This window comes from Solanum verrucosum, unplaced genomic scaffold, assembly GCF_900185275.1.
Source record: "Solanum verrucosum unplaced genomic scaffold, falcon-dt-bn FXZP01000103.1, whole genome shotgun sequence".
In the NCBI taxonomy this organism is placed as follows: Eukaryota; Viridiplantae; Streptophyta; class Magnoliopsida; order Solanales; family Solanaceae; genus Solanum; species Solanum verrucosum.
In genome coordinates, this window is record NW_026020048.1 from 6,554,102 (window position 1) to 6,580,280 (window position 26,179).

Below are 26,179 nucleotides of genomic sequence, written 5' to 3' on the forward strand. Positions count from 1 at the left end.
AATATATAGTCTAAACAAGACTTAAAAAAATTTATCATGTCAAACAAGACAAATGCTATGACTAGTATAATTTGTTGTATGTATGTTCTCATGCGTTACATATGCACAGCAAGCTAACCTACAAATGGATAATTAGTGAATGTGAATATTAGGTGTATCCAATTTTGGTCCAATGAATGGGCAAAAAAATATTCAGGTAAAAAGGGTTAGGAGAACTGCTCTGCTACTATTTTCAAACATGAACGGAATAAGATTTATGCTTTGAAAAAACAGTTTTTAGTCGCATCAGGAGAATTAATTAATGTTACTGATGATTGGCTATATCAAATATTTGCAGGCATATATATTTCCAACTTAATTAGGGTATTGAGCAGTAGTTCTAATTCTACTATCATGTTTTAAATGAATTGGGACTTATAGGCATCAAACTGTGTCTGAGCTCCAAGCCTGGACTGCTAATCTCCACTCCAAGTAATTAAGATTGTCATAAAGATCAAATGGCCTTTTACAACTACAACAATAGTCCTAAGCTAGTCCAGGCTGGCCACAGCCCGTGTCGCTCTATTTAAAGCCTATTTGACATTACTGATAAGAGGTAAAAATACTTATTTTGAGAAAAAAACATTTAAAAAAAAAATCAAGGTGTTTGAATGAGATTTGACTCATCTCTATTACATCTTCTGTGCATTTCCTCAAGTGCATATTTAGATAAGTGACACTTGTCATATTTATAATTTAAAGGTTTAGATTAAATTAGTTTTACAGCCTCTTAACTATAGTTAGAAGATAAATTAGGAAAATAACTCACTAACTTTAGTAAGAAAAATATCATCTTTCACTAATTTTGACTCCTCTCTAATATCATTATTTTTATGATATATGTCCTACCTCTGCATTAATATCATTTTCCTAATCTAAAGTTAAGAATATCCTTCGTTTTTTTTTAATTCTTTTTTATAACTGACCAAAAAATGAAGCAAAATAATTAAGAAAAAAAGAGGAGACCAACTTTATTTTTTTAAAAACAGAAATTATTCTAAAATATTTTTCAATTACTATTATATAATATCTTTTTTCCTCTCCATTTTCTTTTCATTTTTGGTATAATTATTTGCCAAAGACTTCTCTCTTTACTAAATAAAAAATACTTAGATTTTTTTTTTCTGTCAAAGGTAGTTTACAAGATTTGAATTAAAAAAATATAAAGGTATATGTTAACATTAATTTAGAAAATATGATCTAAAATGTTTTTTTAATACTAAATTTTCAGAGCTTGTCTCGAGTTATTTTTGTGTATTTTGTATCTTGTATGTATTTTTTTTATTAAGGATATTCTTATTTCAATTGATTAAATTTTTAAATAAGATTAAAATTATATCAACGAGAAATCAGAAAATATAATTAAATGCTGATATAATAAGGAGTCAAAATTAGTGGAAGATGAAAATTTTCTTACCAAAGTTAGTGAGTGTTTTCTTGATTTGTTCTTTAATTATGATTAAGAGGCTTGTTAATAGTATAATATTTTCTCTAATTTGGTCTGAAGGTATTAGAATATTACTATATAGTTCATGTGTTATCGTATGCTTTTGACTTCATCTCTATACCAACTTATGTTTGACTACTGATCAAGTATAAAAATATATGTAACTTCTGTTCTTGGTTTCAATTAATTCACTTTGTCCTGTCATAAAATGAAGTGTGAAAGCTGCTAAAAATAAGATCCACGAATAGTATAGATTCATGATAAACAACAGATGGTACAAGTGATGTGATCTCAAGGACGAAAAATGAAAGAAGCTAGAAGAATACAAAAGGAACAATGGAAAGATACATAATAATTATTGAATCAGTTTCTGCAAATGAAAGTTGATGTGCTCTCTTAAGACGAGTTGATCTTCCTGCAAGTCTTCCTGATTTCCCCACTGGAACCTGTCAAGGGAGAAATGTTTCCCATCTTTACCATAGACTTGGCGAAGTGGTCGAAGAAAAGTGCATTGTTCTCTGCATATTGCTTCACCAAGGCTAATGATTCTTCACTCTTAGTAGTAAGAACTTGGTCAGAATTCAGCAGACCCTTTGAAGCCAACAAGAGCTTGAAGTAACTGTTATCAAATTTTGTTGGGGAAACAAAGTCCAAGAAGAATAAGTTTTGGTCACCACCAGATTTTGGGCATCTATTGCGCAATTGGGCAGCATAAGATTGATCCAGAGTTGAGTCTGGTTTATTATTTCCTGACTGGTTGTAGAGCCTTTGTCTGAAGCTGGTACATCTTGAATTTCCAATTGTGTGGCTCCCTGCATCACAATTTATCGGTGTTAACTATGATTTCACGTCTGATAACTAGTCTGGCTAAAAATTAAGCAATGTCAAGGAGAGAGTAACATTTACCAGACAAAGCTACAAGGTCAACAAGATCAAGTCCTTGTCTCTTGAACTTTGAGAGAATGGAATCAAATGTGTTGTTTGGAGCAGGAATATTGTTGTTGGAGCCACTTAGACTGGCGCTTCTGGAGTCTCTTCTTCCCAGTGGAACCTCCCAGTTCGGTCCACCGGACTGTATGAACGAAAAAAGTAAGCTCGTGTTTTATTTATTCTTAAGGAGGTACTCTGATCACACTATATATGCCGTGGCAGTACTTACCAATACAGTAGAATCCCTTGCAGCAAGTGCCAAGATATCAGCGCAAGAAACAGTTTGAGGACATTCCTTCTCCAGTGCAGATTTAATCTCGTCAAGGACTTCGAATCCACGAGCTGAATTCTTGTTGGGATTTGATCCTTTTTCTGTCACAATACCATTGCTACTATCCAGAAGCAAAGATGCATCACATCCCTACATCACATAGTGAAACAATTGCTAGCCATCAGTTTACACATCCTGATAGGCTATAGTTAAGAAGTTCAAAACTGCAAAAGCCAACAGTAAAAAAGGCTATATTTCGTGTATACTCTCAGTGCAAAAGCAAATTTTAGCAAGTGTATTTTTGCATGCTAGTGCACTTCCTGTTCAGAGTGTTTCCAACTTGTAATTACTTTCTGCTATGTAGATATTGTCATGACACAACTTATATTACATGTACATTCAACACGGTATAGTCAATGACTGACATTCAACAACTTATACATATATATGTTTTACCTTGACAAAACAGTCGTGGAAATGGAGCCTCAACAGAGAAGCAGCCATTCGGGCTTCTTTGGCAACAGCCTTGGCAACTACAGACTTGACAATTTCTAGCGCTTGTGGGCATGATTTATAATAGTATTGCGGGTATAGGTTATCATTGTTACTCTTAAAGGAGAAACAAATTGGTGAAAAAGCAAGCAGAGCAATGAAAATGAAGAAGCTCATGGACCGAGCCATCTTGAAGTTAAGGACTTAGATTTAGAAGAAACTTATTTTGATTAATACTGAGGAATGCTGGCTAGCTTTTGCTGTGATGAAATTGAGACAGAGTTCACGAGTTTATATAGTGTGTTCAGTGAAAGAAGTGTTACAATGGACAAATAAATAAATGGAGTTGGTAGCCTTTTAGTTGGGATAAAATACAATTATGTAGGATTTTAATTTGCCAATCCAACAAGACTTATGTTCGACATGTAAATGATAGTAGTAATTGATTTGGTCCATAATAGACAAAAGACTTCCACCAGCTACGTAAATTTTCCAACATTAACTCAATTGTTATGCAGGACAGGAGGTTTATCTTACACATTACTAACTACTTGTTGACTTTGTTATTTTCGAGCCTCCGTAAAGTTGATGAGGTCCACTTCTGAAGAATAAATCCAAAGGAAATAAAAGTGAAACGAATCAAGGCTTCTTAAACAAATAATTATTGGGAGACAATTGTCAAAGTTCATCTATTTGTCAATCAATTTGAATATAATATACGCATCAATCGTCCTATAGTTCTCCCCTTACCAATATCAAACTTAATAAATTGTACTCAGCTAGAGGAAAATCTTTACTAGTAATACTAAAATATTAAGCATGAGAGAATGACTTGATCTGGTCAGCCCCACACGCCTTAATTACTCTAGGCATGAAATGTATAAAGTAACAAAATAGTTCATATAATGTAATAATAATAATAATAATACATAGAAGGGAACCTGCTTTCTTGACAAACAGAGCCTCAACCAATTATTATGTCAAACAATTAGACTAAAATGCTATGAGCCTATGACTAGTATAATTTGTTGTAGGTATGTTCTCATGCGTTACATAAGCACAGCAAGCTAACCTACAAATGGATAAGTGAATGTGAATATTAGGTGAATCCAATTAATTTGGTCGAATGAATGGACAAAAATATATACAGGTTAAAAGGATTAGGAGAACTGCTCCGCCACTATTTTCAAACATGAACAGAATAAGATTTATGCTTGGAAAAAACTGATTTTAGTCGCATGGGAGAATTAATCAACGAACTGTTTATGTCTTTTATCAAATATTTACAGGCGCCCCAAGTGCAGAGATACCCGGTTTTGGGACCACCATTTAAGTTATATCCGCAATGCTTAAACATTTGCAAGTTTATTTTCTTCGCATGCATCACACAGATATATACCACCCGTTTATGTTTATGTACATACATCATCTTTAAACCGATACATAATAAACAGGCTGTTTATATACGTGTATTTCTATTGCAACTCGATCAAGTCACAAATCATTAAGCATTTAATTTCACTTCCGTGTAAATTTATAATATCTTTTATTATTGTATTATGAAAACATAAACACATGAAATACCTCACACCATTAAAAGTATTATTGCATATTTTAATTAACTTCTTTTTCTTTTCAACTACTAATGTCGGCCTTTATAATTTGCACATCCAACCAAACAAAATAAAATATCGCGTGCGGCTCCAAATCAAGACACAAATATTTGGGTTGATTGACATGTATTTATCAAAAAAAAAAAAAGTAACCAAAGTAAATGTCCATTTGAATAAAAGAGTATGTGGTAAGGCAAGAAACGTCATATTGAGTTGCAGCACAAGTTTTAAACCTTGAGCATATTTGATAAGATTAGCTTAGCTTAGTTATTAGTTAGTTGACAGTGCACTGTTCATTCACATAGTTAGTTAGTTAGTTAGTTAGGAATTTACAAGTTTGTAATTTCAGTCAGTTGAGTTTGTTAGGATTGTTAGACTTCTATCAGTGTGTATATATACACACATACATTGTATTGATTAAAGCAAGTTTTTCATTCTCAATAATATCTTTTCTTTCCTCTCTGATTGTTGGTGAGAGCTCAACCTCCATTAATGGAGGATGGTAATTGCGTTCCAGCTTATACTGCTGGTTTCGTCATGGTATCAGAGCTAGGAGATTCCAGCTTCTCTCTCTCGTCATGAGTACTGAATTGAGGTTGATTTGCCCTTATTTTCGTTATCATTTTCTTCTTCCTATTTTTCTATGAACGATCTTACTATCGTTCTTCTGTTTTTGATTTGAGTTTGCTCATTGTGAGTTTTTCTTCTTCCTGTTTCTTTCTCTGGACGATCTCACTATCGGTCCTCTGTTTTGATTCGAATTAGCTCACTGTGAGTTCACTTTCACAATTCTATATTCGAATTAGCTCACTGTGAGTTCACTTTCACAATTCTACTGTAATCACATTCTTCTTCACAATCATCTTCATCTTCTTCCATGGGTGATGCTCCAGTTGACGCGACTGCCACCAACACTTCAACTCGATTAGATTTCAATAGTCCCTTCTATCTGCATCCCTCAGAAAATGCAGGTTCTACTTTACTTCCTGCTGTTTTTGATGGAACTAGCTACAGATCATGGAGACGAGCAGTTCTTAGAGCCTTATCTGTTAAAAGTAAAACTGGATTCATCAATGGCAAAATTGTGAAACCAAATCCTGCAGATCCAACCTTCATGCAGTGGGAAAAGTGTGATGATATGGTGACCTCTTGGATCCTAAATTCTCTCTCTCCAGATCTGCGAGATAGCTTGCAATACGTTAACAATGCCAAGGAGCTTTGGGAGGAATTGGAGGATAGATATGACCAGACTAATGGCTGCAAACTCTATCAACTGCAGAAGGAAATAAATGACCTGGTGCAGGGCACTCTGGATGTCACTGGTTACTATACTAAGATGAAGAAATTGTGGGAGGAAATGAATACCATTGATGTTAATTCCCAGTGTAGTTGTGTGTGCATTTGTGGGGGGAAAACCAAAATGCATAAGGCTGAGCAGGATAGAAGACTTATACATTTTTTGATGGGCCTAAATGAGATGTACACTGCTGTACGAGGGAACATTCTCATGATGTCCAATTTGCCTACTATGGCTCAAGCTTTTGCTATTTTGTCACAAGAGGAAAGGCAGAGGGAAATGAAGCCCCTCAGTCACATGGCTTTGGAATCCACCTCACTGAATGCTTCTGTGTCACCTCAACACAATGCAGGTCCCAAAGGTTTTAATACAAACTACAGTTCTTATAGAGGAGGTACAGGAAGAGGTGCAGGCAGTTCCAACACCAACACTTTTAGGGGAAATTCTAGCACTGGCAACAGATCAAATCTGTTCTGTGAATACTGCAAACGCACTGGGCACACCAGAGACAGGTGCTATAAGCTCCATGGTTATCCAGCCAACACAAGAACCCCAAGAGGAAGAGGTACAGGATCTGCAGCAAATGTGCATACTTCTGAGGATGATGGAAGTCAATGTGAGGAAAATTCTGAGCAGGGAAGGCAAGTGCCATTGAATCTGTCCAAAGGCCAGTATGAACAGCTACTCAACCTACTTGGGACCCTGCAGGTTGGAAATGGAGCTGATTGCTCAGGAAATATGTCAAGTGGAGCTGCAAACCTAGCAGGTATACTTGCTTGCTATTCTTCTATTACTAAGATAGGTGATTTATCATGTAAATGTGATAGATTGACTGCTGGCTCTTGGATCATCGATTCAGGCGCATCTCACCACATGACCTACACAAAAGACAATCTCACAAACCTTAGAACACTACCTTATCCTTTCTTAATCACCTTACCTAATGGATACAAAGTTAAAGTGACTGAAATTGGTGATGTTTGTTTGAATTCAACACTGACTCTGTACAAAGTATTGTTTATACCTAGCTTCAAGTTCAATTTAATATCAGTTCATTGCTTAGCTGTTCAACTCAAAGGAATAGTTAGCTTTAATAATTTTTCTTGCTTACTGCAGGGCCCTTCTCTGAAGAGCCCTCTGGCACTTGGTAAGGCAAGGAATGGTTTGTATTTTTTCTGTCCAAAGTGTCACAGTTATCCACCTACAAATGGTAATGTTGTTCCTCCTGAAAGATGTCAACCTGTTTCTCTTTTTAACTACTGTAAGAAAGGTTCAGTTAGAAGTGAATGTACAGCTTCATCACCAAATGTAAGATACTCTCATGACATCAATAAAGAAGCTTGTTCTATTGATCATGTTTCATGTTCAGCTGTTAATTCTTTTCTTGATATTAATCCTACTCATAGTAATGACACTGAATTCTTATGGCATGCTAGATTAGGCCATGTGCCTTTTGTAAAGATGAGGAACATATCTACCATTCCTTTAAAATTTTCCAACAAACAACCTTTTATTTGTACAATATGTCCTATGGCCAGACAAACTAGAATGCCATTCCCAGAAAGTATAACAGCAACTAATTCAATATTTGAGTTGCTTCACATTGACCTATGGGTTCCATACCATGTACTAACACATGATGGCTATCACTACTTCTTAACCATGATGGATGATTACAGTAGATCAACCTGGACACAACTTCTTAGGTGCAAGAGCAATGCACTCCATACTATAAAAGCCTTCATATCCCTCATAGAAAACCAATTTCATACCAAATTGAAAACCATCAGATCTGATAATGGCCTGGAATTCTCAAGCACTGAGGCAACCTGTTTCTTTCAAGAAAAAGGCATAATACATCAAAAATCATGTCCCTACACACCACAACAAAATGGGGTGGTGGAAAGGAAACATAAGTACCTTCTTGAGACAGCAAGGGCACTTCTGTTTCAGTCAAAAATGCCCATGAGATATTGGGGGGAATGTGTCCTAACTGCCACCTATTTGATCAACAGATTGCCTACAAAGCTCCTACAAAACAAATCCCCATATGAACTGTTATATCATAAGAAACCAACCTATTCTCACCTTAAAAGTTTTGGATGCCTTTGTTTCCCAACTACCTTAAAAACCCATAAGGACAAATTTGAACCAAGAACAACACCCCACATTTTCATTGGATACCCTTTTAATACAAAAGGTTACAAGGTCCTAAATTTGGCCACCAAGAGAATTCATGTGTCCAGAGATGTCCTTTTCCATGAAACTATTTTTCCTTTTGTCATTTCTCCTGTTGGTTCCAGTTTTAATTCTGTCTTACAGTTCCTTGTACATCATTCTGATAAGTTGTCTTACATGTCTAGTAAAACAAATAACTTTGTTGATGATGAAATGTTGAATTCTCACACATTGGTTGAAGTCACTAGTGATCCTGTTCCCATACCTGAAAATGCACCTGTCACTGAACCTACAACCCTTATACCTCCTGCTGGACCAAATGTATCTGCCCTTGGTGATGCTCTTTTTGCACCTAGAAGAACAACTAGGTCTCTTCACCCCCCAAGCTACTTGAAAGATTACACCTACTCATTACCCAACCTACATCCTTCTCCACCCATAACTGATGTTTCTAATCTTCAACACTCACTCACATCGTTCATATCTCACCCTGCTCATGTCTGTTTCACTACATTATATCCTGATAGTCAGCAGTTAATTCATAATGTTTCACATGATATTGAACCTTCATCTTATGAAGAGGCAATTTTGAATCCTGCTTGGCAAGTAGCAATGATACAAGAATTTGATGCCTTGTATGCAAATGATACTTGGGATCTAGTTAAATTGCCTAAAGGAAAGAATGTTATTGGGTGTAAATGGGTGTATAAGATTAAACACAAGGCAGATGGTAGCATAGAAAGGTTCAAGGCTAGGCTAGTGGTGAAGGGGTACACTCAACAAGCTGGAATAGACTACAATGAAACATTCTCACCTGTGGTAAAGATGACCACAGTCAGGACTCTGATTTCTTTGGCAGTTAAGAAGGGTTGGAACATGTACCAATTGGATGTCAATAATGCCTTCCTCCATGGTGATTTGAATGAGGAAGTATACATGACATTACCACCAGGCCTGGCAGTGGACAGTAGTGACATAGTTTGCAAATTAAAGAAGTCATTATATGGTTTAAAACAAGCCAGCAGACAATGGTATGACAAGCTGGCCAATAGTCTCTGCTCAAAGGGTTACACTCATTCAGACAGTGATTATTCCCTATTTTATAAGAGGAATGGAAGCTCGCTGGTGTTTGTGGCTGTATATGTTGATGATATTATCCTAACTGGTACTGACTTAAAGAAGATTGATTCTTTGAAAGCTTTCCTACATGAACAGTTCAGAATAAAAGACTTAGGAAGACTGCATTACTTCCTTGGTTTGGAAATATTGTACAGAAAGGATGGTATTCTAATCTCACAGAGAAAATTCACTCTTGATCTCTTGAAGGAGTTTGATTCTCTGCATTATAAGTCCACCACCTCACCATTGGACTCCACTGAAAAACTGAAGCTCACAGAAGACACACTTTTGTCAGATCCTACTCACTACAGAAAGCTAGTAGGCAAGCTCAATTTTCTTACCAACACAAGGATGGACATAGCATATAGTGTCCAGCACCTTAGTCAATTCATGCAATCTCCTAGAGAGCCTCATATGAAGGCAGCCTATCATGTGCTCAGATATCTACAACAGGACCCTACTTTAGGAGTTTTCATCTCTAACAACTCTGACCTCACCATCAGTGCTTATTGTGACTCAGATTGGGCCTCTTGTCCTGATTCAAGGAAGTCTATGAGTGGCTATTTGGTTCTCATGGGTGATAGCCCCATTAGTTGGAAGTCTAAGAAACAACCCACAGTGTCACTATCATCAGCAGAAGCAGAGTACAGAGCTGTGAGACAAGTAGTGGGTGAAATAGTATGGCTGGAGAGGTTATTTGCTGAGCTTTCAGTGAACTGTTCCTTACCTATACAAGTGTTTTGTGATAGTCAAGCAGCAGTGCACATTGCTAAGAACCCAGTTTTTCATGAGAGAACTAAACATATAGAGGTGGATTGTCATTTTGTCAGAACCAAGCTGCAGCAAGGATTAATCACACTTCAATACATTCCCACAGATTCACAATTGGCTGATGTTTTCACTAAAGCCTTAACTGGAGTCAAACATACTAATTTATTGAGCAAGTTGTCTGTAAGTAATTCACCTCCAACTTGAGGGGGGTGATAAGATTAGCTTAGCTTAGTTATTAGTTAGTTGACAGTGCACTGTTCATTCACATAGTTAGTTAGTTAGTTAGTTAGGAATTTACAAGTTTGTAATTTCAGTCAGTTGAGTTTGTTAGGATTGTTAGACTTCTATCAGTGTGTATATATACACACATACATTGTATTGATTAAAGCAAGTTTTTCATTCTCAATAATATCTTTTCTTTCCTCTCTGATTGTTGGTGAGAGCTCAACCTCCATTAATGGAGGATGGTAATTGCGTTCCAGCTTATACTGCTGGTTTCGTCAATATTAGGAGTAATCTATAAAGGTCCGTTAATTTTGAGAATTATCAAATAAAGTTATTAAACTTTGTTTTGTATCAATAAAATCATTCAATTTAGAACTTTATATCAATAAAATTATTCAATCAAATTTATCATTAAAAAAATTGATATAGCAAAATAAATTATTTTTTATGTCATGTAAATATGAACTCCATAAATAAATAAATTTTTTTAAAAAAAAACTCATCAAAATAATTTTTTCAAATAAACTTAATTAGTGAAAACTATATCATGGTGTTAACTATATATATCAAGCTTTTGTCATTTTATTTTATTAATCCCAGTAGGTTTCCTCTTTTTGGTCATTTGATGACTCGAACTCACAACCTTAAGGTTGGAAGCAAAGGATGATTACCATCAAATCAACTCCCTCTTGTCATACCAAATATGGTTTTAACTAATTAGGTTTCCGTAAAAAAAAATTATGAGTTCTTTTAATTTTTATTAATTTATGAAGTTCATATTTATATGGTATAAAAATAATTTATTTTGTTATATTAATTCTTTTAATGATAAATTTGGTTGAGTGATTTTATTGATATATAGGACTAAGTTGTGATTTTATTGATACAAAATAAAGTTGAATGACTTTATTAGATAAATTTCTCAAAGTTGAATAACTTTTCAGATATTAACGGGCATAGTTAGTTCAGAAAATATTGATTGAGAGAATGAATTAGATCATATGATTAATGATATGCTATGATTTGATTAGTTGAAAATCCCAGAGCGAATATTCTCTTAATCGATAGTATAATATTTTATGTAATTTGGTGTGAAGGTATTAAATTATTGTACTATATAGCATAATATTTTAGGTAACATCTGTGCTTCTTTTGTTGGTTTGAATAAATTTAGTTTGTCAAGTGTTAAAATGAAGTGCGAAAGCTACTAAAAATAAGATCCACAATGGTATAGATTCATTATTAAAAACAGATTGCACAAGCGAAGTGATTTCAAGGACGAAAAAAGAAGAATGGAAGATACATATATAACAAAACAACAATAAAGAAGATTATTAATGGCAAGATACATAACAAAACAACTTAAGACGAGTTGATCTTCCTGCATGTCTTCCTGATTTCTCCACTGGAACCTGTCAAGGGAGAAATGTTTCCCATCTTAACCATAGACTTGACGAAGTGGTCGAAGAAAAGTGCATTGTTCTCTGCATATTGCTTCACCAAAGCTAATGATTCTTCACTCTTAGTAGTAAGAACTTGATCAGAGTTCAACAGACCCTTTGAAGCCAACAAGAGCTTGAAGTAGCTGTTATCAAATTTTGTTGGGGAAACAAAGTCCAAGAAGAATAAGTTTTGGTCACCACCAGATTTTGGGCATCTATTGCGCAATTGGGCAGCATATGATTCATCCAGAGTAGTGTCTGGTTTACTGTTTCCTGACTGGTTGTAGAGCCTTTGCCTGAAGCTGACACATCTTGAATTTCCAATTGTGTGGCTCCCTGCATAATAATACATCGATGTTAACTAAGATTTAAAACATGTGAATAACTATGTAGTAACAAAGAAGTTAAAGGGACTAGTTTTTACCAGATAAGGCGACAAGGTCAACAACATCAAGCCCCTGCCTCTTAAATTTAGTGAGAATGGTGTTAAATGTGTTGTTTGGAGCAGGAATGTCATTGTTGGAACCACTTAAACTGGCACTTCTGGAGTCTCTTCTTCCCAATGGAACCTCCCAGTTGGGTCCACCAGCCTAAAAAAAAATAAAATATTAGCTCTGTTTCGCCCCTCCAAGAGAAGTAGTATGAGTGATCAACTTTAATTTATGCGACACTCATCACTACTTACCAAAACAGTGGAGTCCCTTGCAGCAAGTGCCAAGATATCAGCACAAGAGACAGTTTGTGGGCATTCTTTCTCCAGTGCAGATTTAATATCATCAATGACATCAAATCCACGAGCTGAGTTCCTGTTGGGGTTTGATCTCTTTTCAGTTACTATGCTTCCCCTGCTGTCCAGAAGCAAAGACGCGTCACACCCCTACAAAGCATAGTAAGAAAAATGATTAGCTAGCCTATCAACTTTTTATGGCACATATCTCTATATTTTGTTCATAGCAAAAGTAATTTTCAGTTGTGTACTAGTGTGCATTGTTATAATACAAAGTGACAAATATTTAGTAACAGAGAGATGTTTTACCTTGACAAAGCAGTCATGAAAATGGAGCCTCAGCAACGAAGCAGCCATTCGGGCTTCTTTGGCAACAGCCTTGGCAACAACAGACTTGACAATTTCTTGTGCTTGTGGGCATGATTTATAATAGTATTGCGGGTATAGGTTATCATTGTCACTCTTAAAAGAGAAACAAATTGGTGCAAAAGCAAGAAGAGCTACGAGAACGAAGAAGCTCGTAGACTGAGCCATCTTGAACTTAAGTTCTAAGGACTTGTTGTAGAAAGAAGATAAAATATTGAAGAAGGCTAGCTTGCTGTGATGAAATTGAATGGAGTTTCACTAGTATATATAGTGTGTTCAATGGAAGAAGAGTCGGAAATAAATGGAGTTGGTAACTTTTTAGTTGGGATAAGTATATTAATTTCTGCATTATTTACCAATTGATGCAAACTTGTGTTTTAACAAGTATGATGATTGATCTGGTCCATGATAGTAAAAACACCTTCACCAGCTACTGTAAATGTTGCAACATCAATTCAATTGTAATGCATGACATGAAGTTGATCATGACTACTTATTTTACTAATTGTTGACTTGGCAATATTTTTAACATTGTAAATTACTCTTTCTATTCATTTTTATTTGTCCACTTTGAACTTTGCACGCTTCTTAACAAACAACAATTGATATGACTATATTATCATATCATCCATATTAATTGATGTTTAGTGTTGAATGTTGAAAAAAAAAAATTTGAGGAATAAGTCATTACTATTAAGGGCAAAACATGAAAAAATAAATTGTCTTTTCTTGATATATTTAAAGTGATTTCTCTATCTGTCTCGTATTAATTGATCATTACACTAAAAATAGTTATTCCATATTAGTTGTCCACCTTATTAAATCAAGAAAGTATTAATCAATTTTTTTTCTATATTACCCTTGCAATTAAACAAAGTTGTTTAATTAAGGGTGATTTAGTAAATTATCTTCTTATTTATGATTTCTTAAGCACCGTACAAAATGAAAAATGATCAACTAATATGGTATAGAGAGTAGTTGATATCCAAACTTTAAGCGAATAAAATAATCAAGGTTTGTTAATCAAATGATTTTTAGGAGAAAATATTCAAGGTTCTTCTGTAAATCAATAATATATATTTAATATACATGAATTGGCTTAGTCCTCTCCTACCCAAAATCCAGATTTTTTATTTAATTGTTTCAGTCATGCCATCGAGAAAAGTTTTAGAGAAATTTAAGTTATAAAATTATTTAAGCGCTAAATAATGACTTGATCTAGTCAACCCCACACACAGCTTAATTGATTGCTTTGGATTCAAGGGATGCAAAGATGATAAACATGGCTATATAACAAAAAGAGTTGATAAAAGTGGGACAGAATCCACCTGCTTTGTTGACAAAAGAGGACCTCCACAATATTATTATTTGACTTCAATTGCTCCAGGTCCTATTTACACACGCCATTTCTTAATTCCTCTTCTTTTCTTTTTGGTTTTATATATTAAACATGTATGATCTCATGAAGATACCTTTTTGTTTTTCCTCTTCTCAATTTCATGAGGAAGTTTTGAATTCCATTAGTATAATTTTATATTAGATTTACCAACGTATATAATTTACTTATTTTGAATACTATTTACTAGATGACATAGTCAACTTTTTCAGCTAAATTATATTGCATTCACCTAAATCTTAATCAAGATGGTCAAACAAAGAGAATTTTTTTATTTTTTGTTATGTACTTTAAGCTACGTTATTGACAATATCTTAGAAAAATAGAAATAGGCGTTTATTAAAATATAGTAGTACTGAGGACTAGGGTAACTTGGTCTATGTCTGCTCTCATGCATTACAGAAGTGAGGAAGGTGACCAACAACTGGATAAAGCGAATATTACGTGAATCTGATTGGTCTAATGAAATGATTAAAAATAAAAATGTTAGGAGAACTGCTCCTCTACTTTTTCAAACATAATTTTTATGCCAAATTTGTTCTTTAACACATTGAGGACAAAGGGGTTCAAGCAGATGGCTGTCTCAAATAACGAACTGTATTATATATTCTCTTTTGACATAGTTGCAAGTAAGACCTTCCTAAAGCAACTTAAAGCAAGGTGAATAAACTTTAGAAAACCCAAAAATTGAACTTGGGAGTTGATTTCACGTATCAGGACACTTTTTTCAATTCTAAGTGCCAACGATCATTAGTCAGTAATATAACCCAACTAAGTTAGTTGGGGTCGAATCCCACAGGGAGTGATACGTGTTAGAGAATCAAGAGCCAAGTATGAATATGTTCAAGTCAATCATAGATAAAGACATTTACTAATAAAAGCATAATTAAGAATATCCTTCATTTTTTTAATTATTTTTTATAACCGACCGCGAAATAATTAAGAAAAAAAAGAGGAGACGAACTTTATTTTAAAAAAAACAGAAATTATTCTAAAATATTTTACAATATCTTCTTTACTCCATTTTCTTTTCATTTTTGGTATAATTTATTTGCCAAATACTTCTCTTTTTACTAAATAAAAATACTTAGATTTTTTTTTTCTGTCAAAGGTAGTTTACAAGATTTCAATTAAAAAATATATAATGGTATATGTTAACATTAATTAAGAAAATATGATCTAAAATGTTTTTTTAATTTTAATTTTTTAGAGATTATCTCGAGTAATTTTTGTGTATTTTGTATCTTCTATGTAATTTTTTTTATTAAGGATATTCTTATTTTAAATGATTAAATTTTTACATAAGATTAAAATTATATCAACGAGAAATCAGAAAATATTATTAAGTTGATGATATAAATAAGGAGTCAAAATTAGTTGTAGATGAAAATTTTCTTACCAAAGTTAGTGAGTGTTTTCTTGATTTGTTCTTTTTAACTATAATTAAGAGGCTTGTTAATAGTATAATATTTTCTCTAATTTGGTCTGAAGGTAGTAGAATATTACTATATATAGTTCCTGTGTTATCGTATGCTTTTGACTTCATCTCTATACCAACTTATGTTTGCCTACTGATTAAGTACAAAAATATCTGGAGCTTCTGTTCTTGGTTTCAATTAATTCACTTTGTCCCGTCATAAAATGAAGTGTGAAAGCTGCTAAAAATAAGATCCACGAATAGTATATATTCATGATAAACAACAGATGGTACAAGTGATGTGATCTCAAGGACGAAAAATGAAAGAAGCTAGAAGAATACAAAAGGAACAATGGAAAGATACATAACAATTATTGAATCAGTTTCTGCAAATGAAAGTTGATGTGCTCTCTTAAGACGAGTTGATCTTCCTGCAAGTCTTCCTGATTTCCCCACTGGAACCTGTCAAGGGAGAAATGTTTCCCATCTTAACCATAGACTTGGCGAAGTGGTCGAAGAAAAGTGCATTGTTCTCTGCATATTGCTTCACCAAGGCTAATGATTCTTCACTCTTAGTGGTAAGAACTTGGTCAGAGTTCAGCAGACCCTTTGAAGCCAACAAGAGCTTGAAGTAACTGTTATCAAATTTTGTTGGGGAAACAAAGTCCAAGAAGAATAAGTTTTGGTCACCACCAGATTTTGGGCATCTATTGCGCAATTGGGAAGCATAAAATTGATCCAGAGTTGAATCTGGTTTATTATTTCCTGACTGGTTGTAGAGCCTTTGTCTGAAGCTGGTACATCTTGAATTTCCAATTGTGTGGCTCCCTGCATCACAATTTATCGGTGTTAACTATGATTTCACGTCTGATAACTAGTCTGGCTAAAAATTAAGCAAATGTCAAGGAAAGAGCAATCCAAAAAGAAAAAAAAAAAAAAGAGAGTAACACTTACCGGACAAAGCTACAAGGTCAACAAGATCAAGTCCTTGTCTCTTGAATTTTGAGAGAATGGAATCAAATGTGTTGGTTGGAGCAGGAATATTGTTGTTGGAGCCACTTAGACTGGCGCTTCTGGAGTCTCTTCTTCCCAACGGAACCTCCCAGTTGGGTCCACCAGCCTGTATGAACGAAAAAAGTAAGCTCATGTTCTATTTATTCTTAAAGAGGTACTCTGATCAATATATATATGCCGTGGCAGTACTTACCAATACAGTAGAATCCCTTGCAGCAAGTGCCAAGATATCAGCGCAAGAAACAGTTTGAGGACATTCCTTCTCCAGTGCAGATTTAATCTCGTCAAGGACTTCGAATCCACGAGCGGAATTCTTGTTGGGGTTTGATCCTTTTTCTGTCACAATACCATTGCTACTATCCAGAAGCAAAGATGCATCACATCCCTACATCACATAGTGAAACAATAGCTAGCCATCAGTTTACACATCCTGATAGGCTATAGTTAAGAAGTTCAAAACTGCAAAAGCCAACAGTAAAAAAGGCTATATTTCGTGTATACTCTCAGTGCAAAAGCAAATTTTAGCAAGTGTATTTTTGCATGCTAGTGCACTTCCTGTTCAGAGTGTTTCCAACTTGTAATTACTTTCTGCTATGTAGATATTGTCATGACACAACTTATATTACATGTACATTCAACACGGTATAGTCAATGACTGACATTCAACAACTTATACATATATATGTTTTACCTTGACAAAACAGTCGTGGAAATGGAGCCTCAACAGAGAAGCAGCCATTCGGGCTTCTTTGGCAACAGCCTTGGCAACTACAGACTTGACAATTTCTAGCGCTTGTGGGCATGATTTATAATAGTATTGCGGGTATAGGTTATCATTGTTACTCTTAAAAGAGAAACAAATTGGTGCAAAAGCAAGCAGAGCAATGAAAATGAAGAAGCTCATGGACTGAGCCATCTTGAAGTTAAGGACTTAGATTTAGAAGAAACTTATTTTGATTAATACTGAGGAAGACTGGCTAGCTTTTGCTGTGATGAAATTGAGACAGAGTTCACGGGTTTATATAGTGTGTTTAGTGAAAGAAGTGTTACAATGGACAAATAAATAAATGGAGTTGGTAGCCTTTTAGTTGGGATAAAATACAATTATGTAGGATTTTAATTTGCCAATCCAACAAGACTTATGTTCGACATGTAAATGATAGTAGTAATTGATTTGGTCCATAATAGACAAAAGACTTTCACCAGCTACGTAAATTTTCCAACATTAACTCAATTATTATGCAGGACAGGAGGTTTATCTTACACATTACTAACTACTTGTTGACTTAGTTATTTTCGAGCCTCGGTAAAGTTGTTGAGGTCCACTTCTGAAGAAAAAATCCAAAGAAAATAAAAGTGAAAAGAATCAAGGCTTCTTAAACAAATATATATTGGGAGACAATGTCAAAGTTCATCTATTTGTCAATCGATTTGCATATAATATACGCATCAATCGTCCTATAGTCCTCCCCTAACCAATATCAAACTTAATAAATTGTACTCAGCTATCATGCTATAGAGGAAAATCTTTACCAGTAATACTAAAAAATTAAGCATGAGAGAATGACTTGATCTGGTCAGCCCCACACGGCTTAATTGCTCAAGGCATGAAATGTATGAAGTAACAAAAAAGTTCATATAATATAATAATACATAGAAGGGCACCTGCTTTCTTGACAAACAGAGCCTCAACATTATTTGTCTTTGATTACTCCATGTTATTAGAAAAGTATTGCGAAACAGTTAGTGTTAGCAAATGCAGAAATAACAAAGCTTATGGTTATGTTAGTTAGAAGCTTCCAAAAGTTAGTTACTAGCTGATGACATGGCAATAGTTAGTTACAAAGTTTGTTAGAGATATTTTGTATTCATTCATGGTGAGGGTAGTATATAAAAGCATGTATGTACAGATTCACTGCATCAAGACATTAATACAATCTTCTTCATTCTTCTTCTTTCAAATGCTCTGTAAATTCTCCAAGTCTTAATCTCCATTCATGGAGTTATCATGATATCAGAGCCCTCGATCGTGAAGGGTTAAACAACAAGTAGCTAAGCAAAAGGTGCTCAGATTCACCACTGATTCAAAGGTGAATTGAAAGGAAGCATCAAAAGTAAAGCTCAACAACAATGGCGAATGGAAGTGCATCTAAGGAGACAAGCACTGGAAATGGAACTTCAACTCAAGCTGTATTTCCAGTAATTGATCACAATCATCCGTTATTTCTTCAACACACTGATACTCCAGGTAGTTCTCTGATCTCTCTGCAGTTAACTGGTTCAGAAAACTATGCTTTGTGGAGTAGGTCTTTTAGGATTGGATTGGTAGGGAAAAACAAGCTAGGCTTTGTAGATGGACGATTTCCTAAGTCCATGTTTGAACCAATTTTGTTTGATCAGTGGGAAAAGTGTAATGCTGTATTATTAAGCTGGATTATGAATGTTGTACGACCAGGACTCCTAAGTTCTGTAGTGTATGCTTCAGATGCACGAAAAGTGTGGCTAGATCTGAGAGAGAGGTTTGATACAGTAAATGGATCTAGGATTTTTCATTTGCATAGAGAGATTCACACACTGGTGCAGGGAACTATGTCTGTTGCTGACTATCATTCTAGGCTAAGAGATCTGTGAGACGAATACGATGCTCTTATGCCTTGTTGTAGTTGTCCCTGTCCAGAGTCGAAGAAATTTGGTGAACACTGTGACTATCAAAGGCTCTTACAGTTCCTTATGGGACTAAATGAGTCCTACTCAACTCCTAGAAGCCAGATTCTCATGATGAGTCCAATGCCAACACTTAACAAGGCTTATGCCCTTATTATTAACCAAGAAAGTCAGAGAAATCTAGCTAGTTCTGCTTCTAATAGCTCAGGTGTCACGACCTGAGAGTACCCCTAGTCGTAACATGGCGTATTCGACCCCGAAGGGGTCTTATACGAGCCACATAGTCATTCATTGCATTCAATAATGAAAATAGTGCGGAATAAAAATAAAAAACTTATTTACATCCACACATTTAAACTTCATTAAAACAACTTTAAAAACACACAGCGGAAGTCTAAGTCTCACATGGCCATCTTAGACACAGTCATAAAACATAAGTAGGGACACGGCCCTTTACAATCAAAAGAAGTCTATTAAGTCTATTACATGAACAAAAGAACTTAAAAGTCTTATCTTCGAATCCATGAGGACATACCAAGTCTTGGAGGAAAGCAATCCAACACTTCAAACTAGCTAGGAGGGATCACTTGTCGGAACCTACACTTATAGTAAAAATATGAAGAATATGGGTTAGTACACAAAATGTACTAAGTATGATGACCATGCAAGACATGCTTTAAAAGGGACATTTTGGTTAGAAACCATGCATTATGCCACTGTTTGAAGTACCATGAATCGTTGCATAAAAGACATACAATACAAGCATAAACATCAAGTAAGTCATAATATTACTTTTAAACAATTTCAACATAAAAACCTTTACCTCGGACCTTCACCTCAAGAAACCCTTATGCTATACCTCGTGCAATGTATGGATGACGTCCCATACCACCATCCATACTAAGGCACCACATTAAGGTCACTTAAGGTAACTTATCATTCCTTTCTTTCACCTTTGCACAATATTCATACATAAGAGGTATATCATCACTTAAGACATGACAAGGGAAAATAACTCGTAATATAACCCAAGTATAGCATGCATCTCATATTAAGCATTTGAGAGTCAACATTCTTTAATAACCTCATTTAGGCCACAATTGTATCACATACATTAGGATTTAGAGAAACTCACTATGACCTTCTCCAAGCCTACTCGTGCAATGTATAGGTAGCATCCCATACTACTACCTACACTTTGTAGAACCTATCAAGAAACCATAATGAAATCTCGCATGATGGGAAGTAAGCGTTTAACCGACATAGACCATGAGAGCTTGTCATGGAATCCGGTGTCATAAGTCCCCACACCGTAAAGAGGTGGTCTACTTGCCTAAGGAAGACCGGTATATAGCTTAATGGATCCACTAGCTACATATGCGGGCACATAGTTTATGGGATAAGGTAGACGATCATTGAAACTCATGCCTAACTATTGGGGGAGTTTCCATCTAACCAAATCCACTCGGTGCTTAGCCAACATTCCCATAGAATAGTTCGTTACCTTGACATTATCACATATGAGAGGTGCCATTGGCCTACCAACTCCAAATTACATTTATTAACACGTGAAAGGGTGCTTTAAGCCTACCGTTTCAAGGTTCATTTAGGAAAGCTCATTAACTCCTCTTGAAAGGGTGCCATGGGCCTACCGGTTCAAGTCTCATCATTAACCTTCATGGAAAGGTGCCATAGGCCTACCGATTCCAAGGTTCATTATAAGCTCGTGTGGAAGGGTGCCACTAGCCTACCGATCCGAGGATTCAACAATCAATAATATAATCATTTGTACAAGAAAATGATGCATAAGCCCTACCAATTCAAGGTATACTTTATATTGAAGAATCCTTCATATTCTATCATCAACATTCATGAGTGTCAAATTGAGAAATAATCTTTCAATAGCAACACATTTACGTTCATAACATGATCACATTATCTTCATTGAATTCTCATTCATATAATGTCATGATAACACTCCAATTTCTCATACTATGCCTTTAAGGCCATGGTCACAATACATTCCATAATTAAACACCTCCACCATAAGTGAATCAAACCAAGCAAGAACAATTTTTTATCCATAATATGAGATTAAGCCAACTTACCATCCTCCAAAGCCATAATAACCATTACTCAATTCCCAACAATTCTATCACCACAAGGTGATTCACCCATAATTTGCCCATAAGGCCACAATCCTCAATTCATCCATATACCAACAATTCATCATAAATAGATATACAAAACCATATAAATCAACAATACAATCCGATCTAAACACAATTTCATCAACATTAAATCATAGGCATTAAACCCACTTCATAAGCAAATTCGAGGCTTTTAATGAAAACATGGGTTCTTGAAGAAGTTTCATATAAAATCATCTTAAAATCATAAATACAACTTCAATTCACCAATATAATGACTTTGAAAACATTTTACCCATGAACCCATACCTAGAATGAAAAATAGAAGTTTTGTTCTTTGAAGACTTTTGAAACCCTTTTTAATGGACTCCTTGAAGGAAAGATAATCAAGGATCAAGGGTCACCATACCTTTGCTATGATCTCCCACGAAATTTGATGAAGAAAGCCTTGAATCCAAAGCCCTAACTCCCACTTCTTCTTCTTCTTAATGGAGGATTGTAGAGAGGGAAATGTTTTAGGGATGGGAATTGAACTAATGGTATCTAGGAAATAATATATGTCCTTTGGAAGAATGGTCCAACACTTAGAAAAAAAATGAGGCGGGTGAACAGTAACCACGCCTACTGGAAATTGTCTTTTCCTGCCGAACAGATTTTACGAAAATAGGCATAACTTCTTCATCCGAACTCCGAATGAGATGAAACGAAGTGCGTTAGGTAGCTAACTCAAAGGGCTTTCCATGGATATATTATTGTCCACCCAAATAATTTGTGTGCTAGGAGATATGACCCTCCAAAGTAGACCCTCGAAAAAGGCTTCACTTGGAAATTTCGGATTTTGATATGGTTGCTCTAAAATTTGGGTTAGACCCATTTTCCACTCAATTTGACCCCCTAAACAAGAATATGAAGTCGGATTTTCGAAAAACGAAACGGATCTTTTTATATACAGCTAAACAAGTTTCCGGTAACTTCCGAAGCACATTTTTAAGAACTTTTTGGGTCAAATTCAAATATTATCATTTCATTAAGTTCTCGACTCCAAACTCACATGTGAGGTTCTAGTTTCACTCTATCATTTTCCGGGTCATTACATCAGGAATGATAGAAGGAACAACAATGTATACTCATACTCATAGAAGCAACACCTACAGTGGTGGAGCAGGTACATCTAAAAACTCATTTCCAAGTGGAGCATGTGGTTCATACTCAGGAGGATCTGGTAGTGGATATAGCAGTGGTGCTAGTACTTCTGGAGGAAGCTACAAAGCCAGGAAGTCATTGCTTGTGTGTGAGCATTGTGGGTGCAAAGGACGTTCTAGGGAACAATGCTATAAGATTGTTGGATATCCTGCAGATTTCAAATCTAAAAGGAAGCCAAATGTGTATGCTAATCAAGCTACTATTTCAGAAGAGTGTGGAAATGACTCATGTCAATCAGGAGTTGGTGCAGGATCAACTAGTGGTGCATTCTTCACTTAAGATCAATATCAACAGATATTACACCTACTCACAAAGTCTGGAGGAGACAAGGTAGGAGAGTCTTCTGCAAACATTGCCACTGTTGCAAATACATGTAGCTCTCTTACAACTTTATCTTGTAGTAGTAGTTATAGCAGTAAATGGATTATTGATACATGAGCCTCTCATCATATTACATCTAACATGGACCTTGTTGATAAAGCAAAGAAGACACTTTCTCATACAGATAATAGAGTACACCTACCAAATGGAAAAGATGTATCAGTATCTCATGTTGGAAGGTCTTATGTCTTCACAAACAATTCCATATCTAATGTTCTCTTTATCCCTGAGTTCAAGTGCAACTTGTTGTCAGTTTCAAAACTCACCAAAGAATTACACTGTATGATAGCATTCTTTCCTGATTTTTGCATTTTCCAGGACCTCTCCACTGGTCAGGTGAAGGGGATTGGTAAAGAAGAGCATGGACTCTACATCATTCATGAAGAATCAAGTCACAGGTCTAGTTCACAGAAGTTAGTTCACACTACTAGTGTGTCTCATGTATCTGATCAATCTGTTTCTAGTGATGTTTGGCATAAGAGATTAAGACATGCTCATATTGATGTAATAAGGAGGCATGAGTCTCTCAAATCCCTAAACTTCACAGATTATTCTCATTGCACTGTGTGCCCTGTAGCTAAACAATCTAAACTTTCATTCTCTTTAAGTGTTCATAACACTACTGTTGTATTTGAATTGAATCATTGTGATCTGTGGGGACCTTATAAAGTTCCTACTCACAATGGAAATAAGTATTTTGTTACAATTGTAGATGACTTCAACAGATATAAGTAGGTATTTTTGATTGCTTCAAAAACTGATTCCATAGTTGTTATACAACATTTTCTTACAAGAGTTCAAAACTTATTTTCCACAAATGTTAAAACATTCAGGTCTGATAATGGTTGTGAGTTCCTCAGCACCGAGTTTCAAACTCTATTGAGTAACATGGGCATTCTACATCAGATTACTTGTGTGTATACCCCACAGCAAAATGGGGTTGCTGAAAGAAAGCACAGAACCATTCTTGATATGGCCAGAGCTTTAAGATTTCAAGCCTCTATCTTGCAATGTATCAAAAGTTGGTAGGAAAGCTTCTCTATCTGACTATGACTAGGCCTGATCTTGCTTTTACTGCACAAGTTCTTAGCCAGTTCATGCATTGTCCTAAGGAGTCACATATGGAGGCAGCATTAAGAGCAGTAAAATACATCAAAGAAACACCTGGTCTAGGATTACTAATGCCAGCAGAACAAACTACACAGCTAATAGCTTATTGTGACTCTGACTGGGGGGCATGTCTTGAAACAAGAAAATCAGTTACAGGGTTTTTAGTGAAGTTTGAAGGAGGATTAATATCATGGAAGTCTAAGAAGCACGGGACTGTGTCAAGAAGTTCAGCTGAGGCAGAATTCAGGAGCATGGCCACATATGCAGCTAAAATAACCTGGTTGATAGGCTTATACAAAGAGTTAGGAGTCAATATAACAGTACCAGTAAAAATGGTATGTGATAGCAAAGCAGCAATACAAATAGCAGCTAATCCTATCTTTCATGAGCGTACAAAACACATAGACATAGACTGTCACTTTGTAAGAGAAAGAATTTGTCAAGGAATACTGGAGACAGAATATATTAACACCAAGCATCAACTCGCTGATCTACGCATAAAGAGTCTTGGACAAGGACAACACCATCTATTACTAAGCAATCTTGGAATGAAAAATATATTTCAACCATAAGCTTGAGGGGGAGTGTTAGCAAATGCAGAAATAACAAAGCTTATGGTTATGTTAGTTAGAAGCTTCCAAAAGTTAGTTACTAGCTGATGACATGGCAATAGTTAGTTACAAAGTTTGTTAGAGATATTTTGTATTCATTCATAGTGTGGGTAGTATATAAAAGCATGTATGTACAGATTCACTGCATCAAGACATTAATACAATCTTCTTCCTTCTTCTTCTTTCAAATGCTTTGTAAATTCTCCAAGTCTTAATCTCCATTCATGGAGTTATCAGTTAGCTTGTAGTAAAACATATCAAAGTTGGAAATCTTAAACATATGGTCTAAATAGGCCAAAAAAAATTATTATGTCAAACAATTAGACTAAAATGATATGTGCCTATGATTAGTATAATTTGTTGTATGTATGTTCTCATGCGTTACATAAGCACAGCAAGCTAACCTACAAATGGATAAGTGAATGTGAATATTAGGTGAATCCAAATTTGGTCCAATGAATGGACAAAAATATATTCAGGTAAAAAAGGTTAGGAGAACTGCTTCGCCACTATTTTCAAACATGAACAGAATAAGATTTATGCTTGGAAAAAACTGATTTTAGTCGCATGAGGATAATTATTTAATGCGGTATAGGATGATCAACGAACTGTCTATGTCTTTTATCAAGTATTTGCAGGCGCCCCAAGTGCAGAGATACCCGGTTTTGGGACCACCATTTAAGTTATATTCGCAGTGCTTAAACATTTGTAAGTTTATTTTCTTCGCATGCATCACACAAATATATACCACCTGTTTATGTTTATGTACATACATCATCTTTAAACCGGTACATGATTCTTGCTAATACCATAATATGGTTTTCCCTAATTAAGTTTTCCGTAATTTTTTTTATGAGTTCTCTTTAATTTTATTTATTTATGAATTTCATATTTACATGGTATAAAAAATAATTTAATTTGTTATATCAATTTTTTAATGATAAATTTAGTTAAGTGATTTTATTGATATAAAACTTAAGCTAAGTAATTTTATTGATACAAAACAAAGTTCAATGACTTTACTTAATAAATCCTTTTCGAGATATTAACTGACATATTTAGTTGAGAAAATATTGATTGAGAGAATGAATTAGATAATATGATATGATATGATTAGTTGAAAATCCGAGAGCGAATATTCTCTTAATCAATAGTATAATATTTAATGTAATTTGATCTGAAGGTATTGAATTATTGTACTATATTGCATAATATTCTATGTAATATGTGTAGCTTCTTTTCTTGGTTTCAGTTAATTTACTTTGTCATGAAGTGTTAAAATGAAGTGTGAAAGCTACTAAAAATAAGATCCACAA

At 35.0% G+C, this 26,179-nt stretch overlaps 4 protein-coding genes across 4 annotated transcripts; 1 reads left to right on the plus strand and 3 right to left on the minus strand.

Annotated features, from left to right (window-relative positions):
* Positions 1-1,709: 1,709 nt before the first annotated feature.
* LOC125821999 (peroxidase 49-like) lies at positions 1,710-3,425 on the minus strand. Its single transcript, XM_049501373.1, has 4 exons — positions 3,144-3,425; positions 2,646-2,837; positions 2,393-2,558; positions 1,710-2,298 (listed from the first exon to the last, which is right to left on the minus strand). Exons 1-4 carry the CDS (start codon positions 3,366-3,368, stop codon positions 1,883-1,885), a joined length of 999 nt encoding a protein of 332 aa, XP_049357330.1. The 5' UTR covers positions 3,369-3,425; the 3' UTR covers positions 1,710-1,882.
* An 8,179-nt stretch (positions 3,426-11,604) lies between these two features.
* On the minus strand, positions 11,605-13,214 carry LOC125821997 (peroxidase 72-like). The gene is made up of 4 exons (XM_049501371.1): positions 12,861-13,214; positions 12,510-12,701; positions 12,249-12,414; positions 11,605-12,160 (listed from the first exon to the last, which is right to left on the minus strand). The coding sequence occupies exons 1-4, from the start codon at positions 13,083-13,085 to the stop codon at positions 11,745-11,747; spliced, it is 999 nt and encodes a 332-aa protein (XP_049357328.1). The 5' UTR covers positions 13,086-13,214; the 3' UTR covers positions 11,605-11,744.
* Positions 13,215-15,969: 2,755 nt separating this feature from the next.
* LOC125822001 (peroxidase 72-like) lies at positions 15,970-17,711 on the minus strand. The gene is made up of 4 exons (XM_049501375.1): positions 17,436-17,711; positions 16,938-17,129; positions 16,685-16,850; positions 15,970-16,558 (listed from the first exon to the last, which is right to left on the minus strand). Exons 1-4 carry the CDS (start codon positions 17,658-17,660, stop codon positions 16,143-16,145), a joined length of 999 nt encoding a protein of 332 aa, XP_049357332.1. The 5' UTR covers positions 17,661-17,711; the 3' UTR covers positions 15,970-16,142.
* A 6,480-nt stretch (positions 17,712-24,191) lies between these two features.
* LOC125821940 (secreted RxLR effector protein 161-like) lies at positions 24,192-24,824 on the plus strand. Its single transcript, XM_049501293.1, has one exon. The coding sequence runs from the start codon at positions 24,192-24,194 to the stop codon at positions 24,822-24,824; it is 633 nt and encodes a 210-aa protein (XP_049357250.1).
* Positions 24,825-26,179: the final 1,355 nt, after the last annotated feature.

Coding starts and splice junctions, on each gene's coding strand:
- LOC125821997 (XM_049501371.1), bottom strand. CDS start 13,085: ATGGCTCAGTCTACGAGCTTCTTCGTTCTCGTAGCTCTTCTTGCTTTT. Junction 12,702..12,860: donor TTCATGACTGCTTTGTCAAG/GTAAAACATCTC, acceptor TATGCTTTGTAG/GGGTGTGACGCGTCTTTGCT. Junction 12,415..12,509: donor CAAGGGACTCCACTGTTTTG/GTAAGTAGTGAT, acceptor ATTTTTTTTTAG/GCTGGTGGACCCAACTGGGA.
- LOC125822001 (XM_049501375.1), bottom strand. CDS start 17,660: ATGGCTCAGTCCATGAGCTTCTTCATTTTCATTGCTCTGCTTGCTTTT. Junction 17,130..17,435: donor TCCACGACTGTTTTGTCAAG/GTAAAACATATA, acceptor TATGTGATGTAG/GGATGTGATGCATCTTTGCT. Junction 16,851..16,937: donor CAAGGGATTCTACTGTATTG/GTAAGTACTGCC, acceptor TCGTTCATACAG/GCTGGTGGACCCAACTGGGA.
- LOC125821940 (XM_049501293.1), top strand. CDS start 24,192: ATGACTAGGCCTGATCTTGCTTTTACTGCACAAGTTCTTAGCCAGTTC.
- LOC125821999 (XM_049501373.1), bottom strand. CDS start 3,368: ATGGCTCGGTCCATGAGCTTCTTCATTTTCATTGCTCTGCTTGCTTTT. Junction 2,838..3,143: donor TCCACGACTGTTTTGTCAAG/GTAAAACATATA, acceptor TATGTGATGTAG/GGATGTGATGCATCTTTGCT. Junction 2,559..2,645: donor CAAGGGATTCTACTGTATTG/GTAAGTACTGCC, acceptor TCGTTCATACAG/TCCGGTGGACCGAACTGGGA.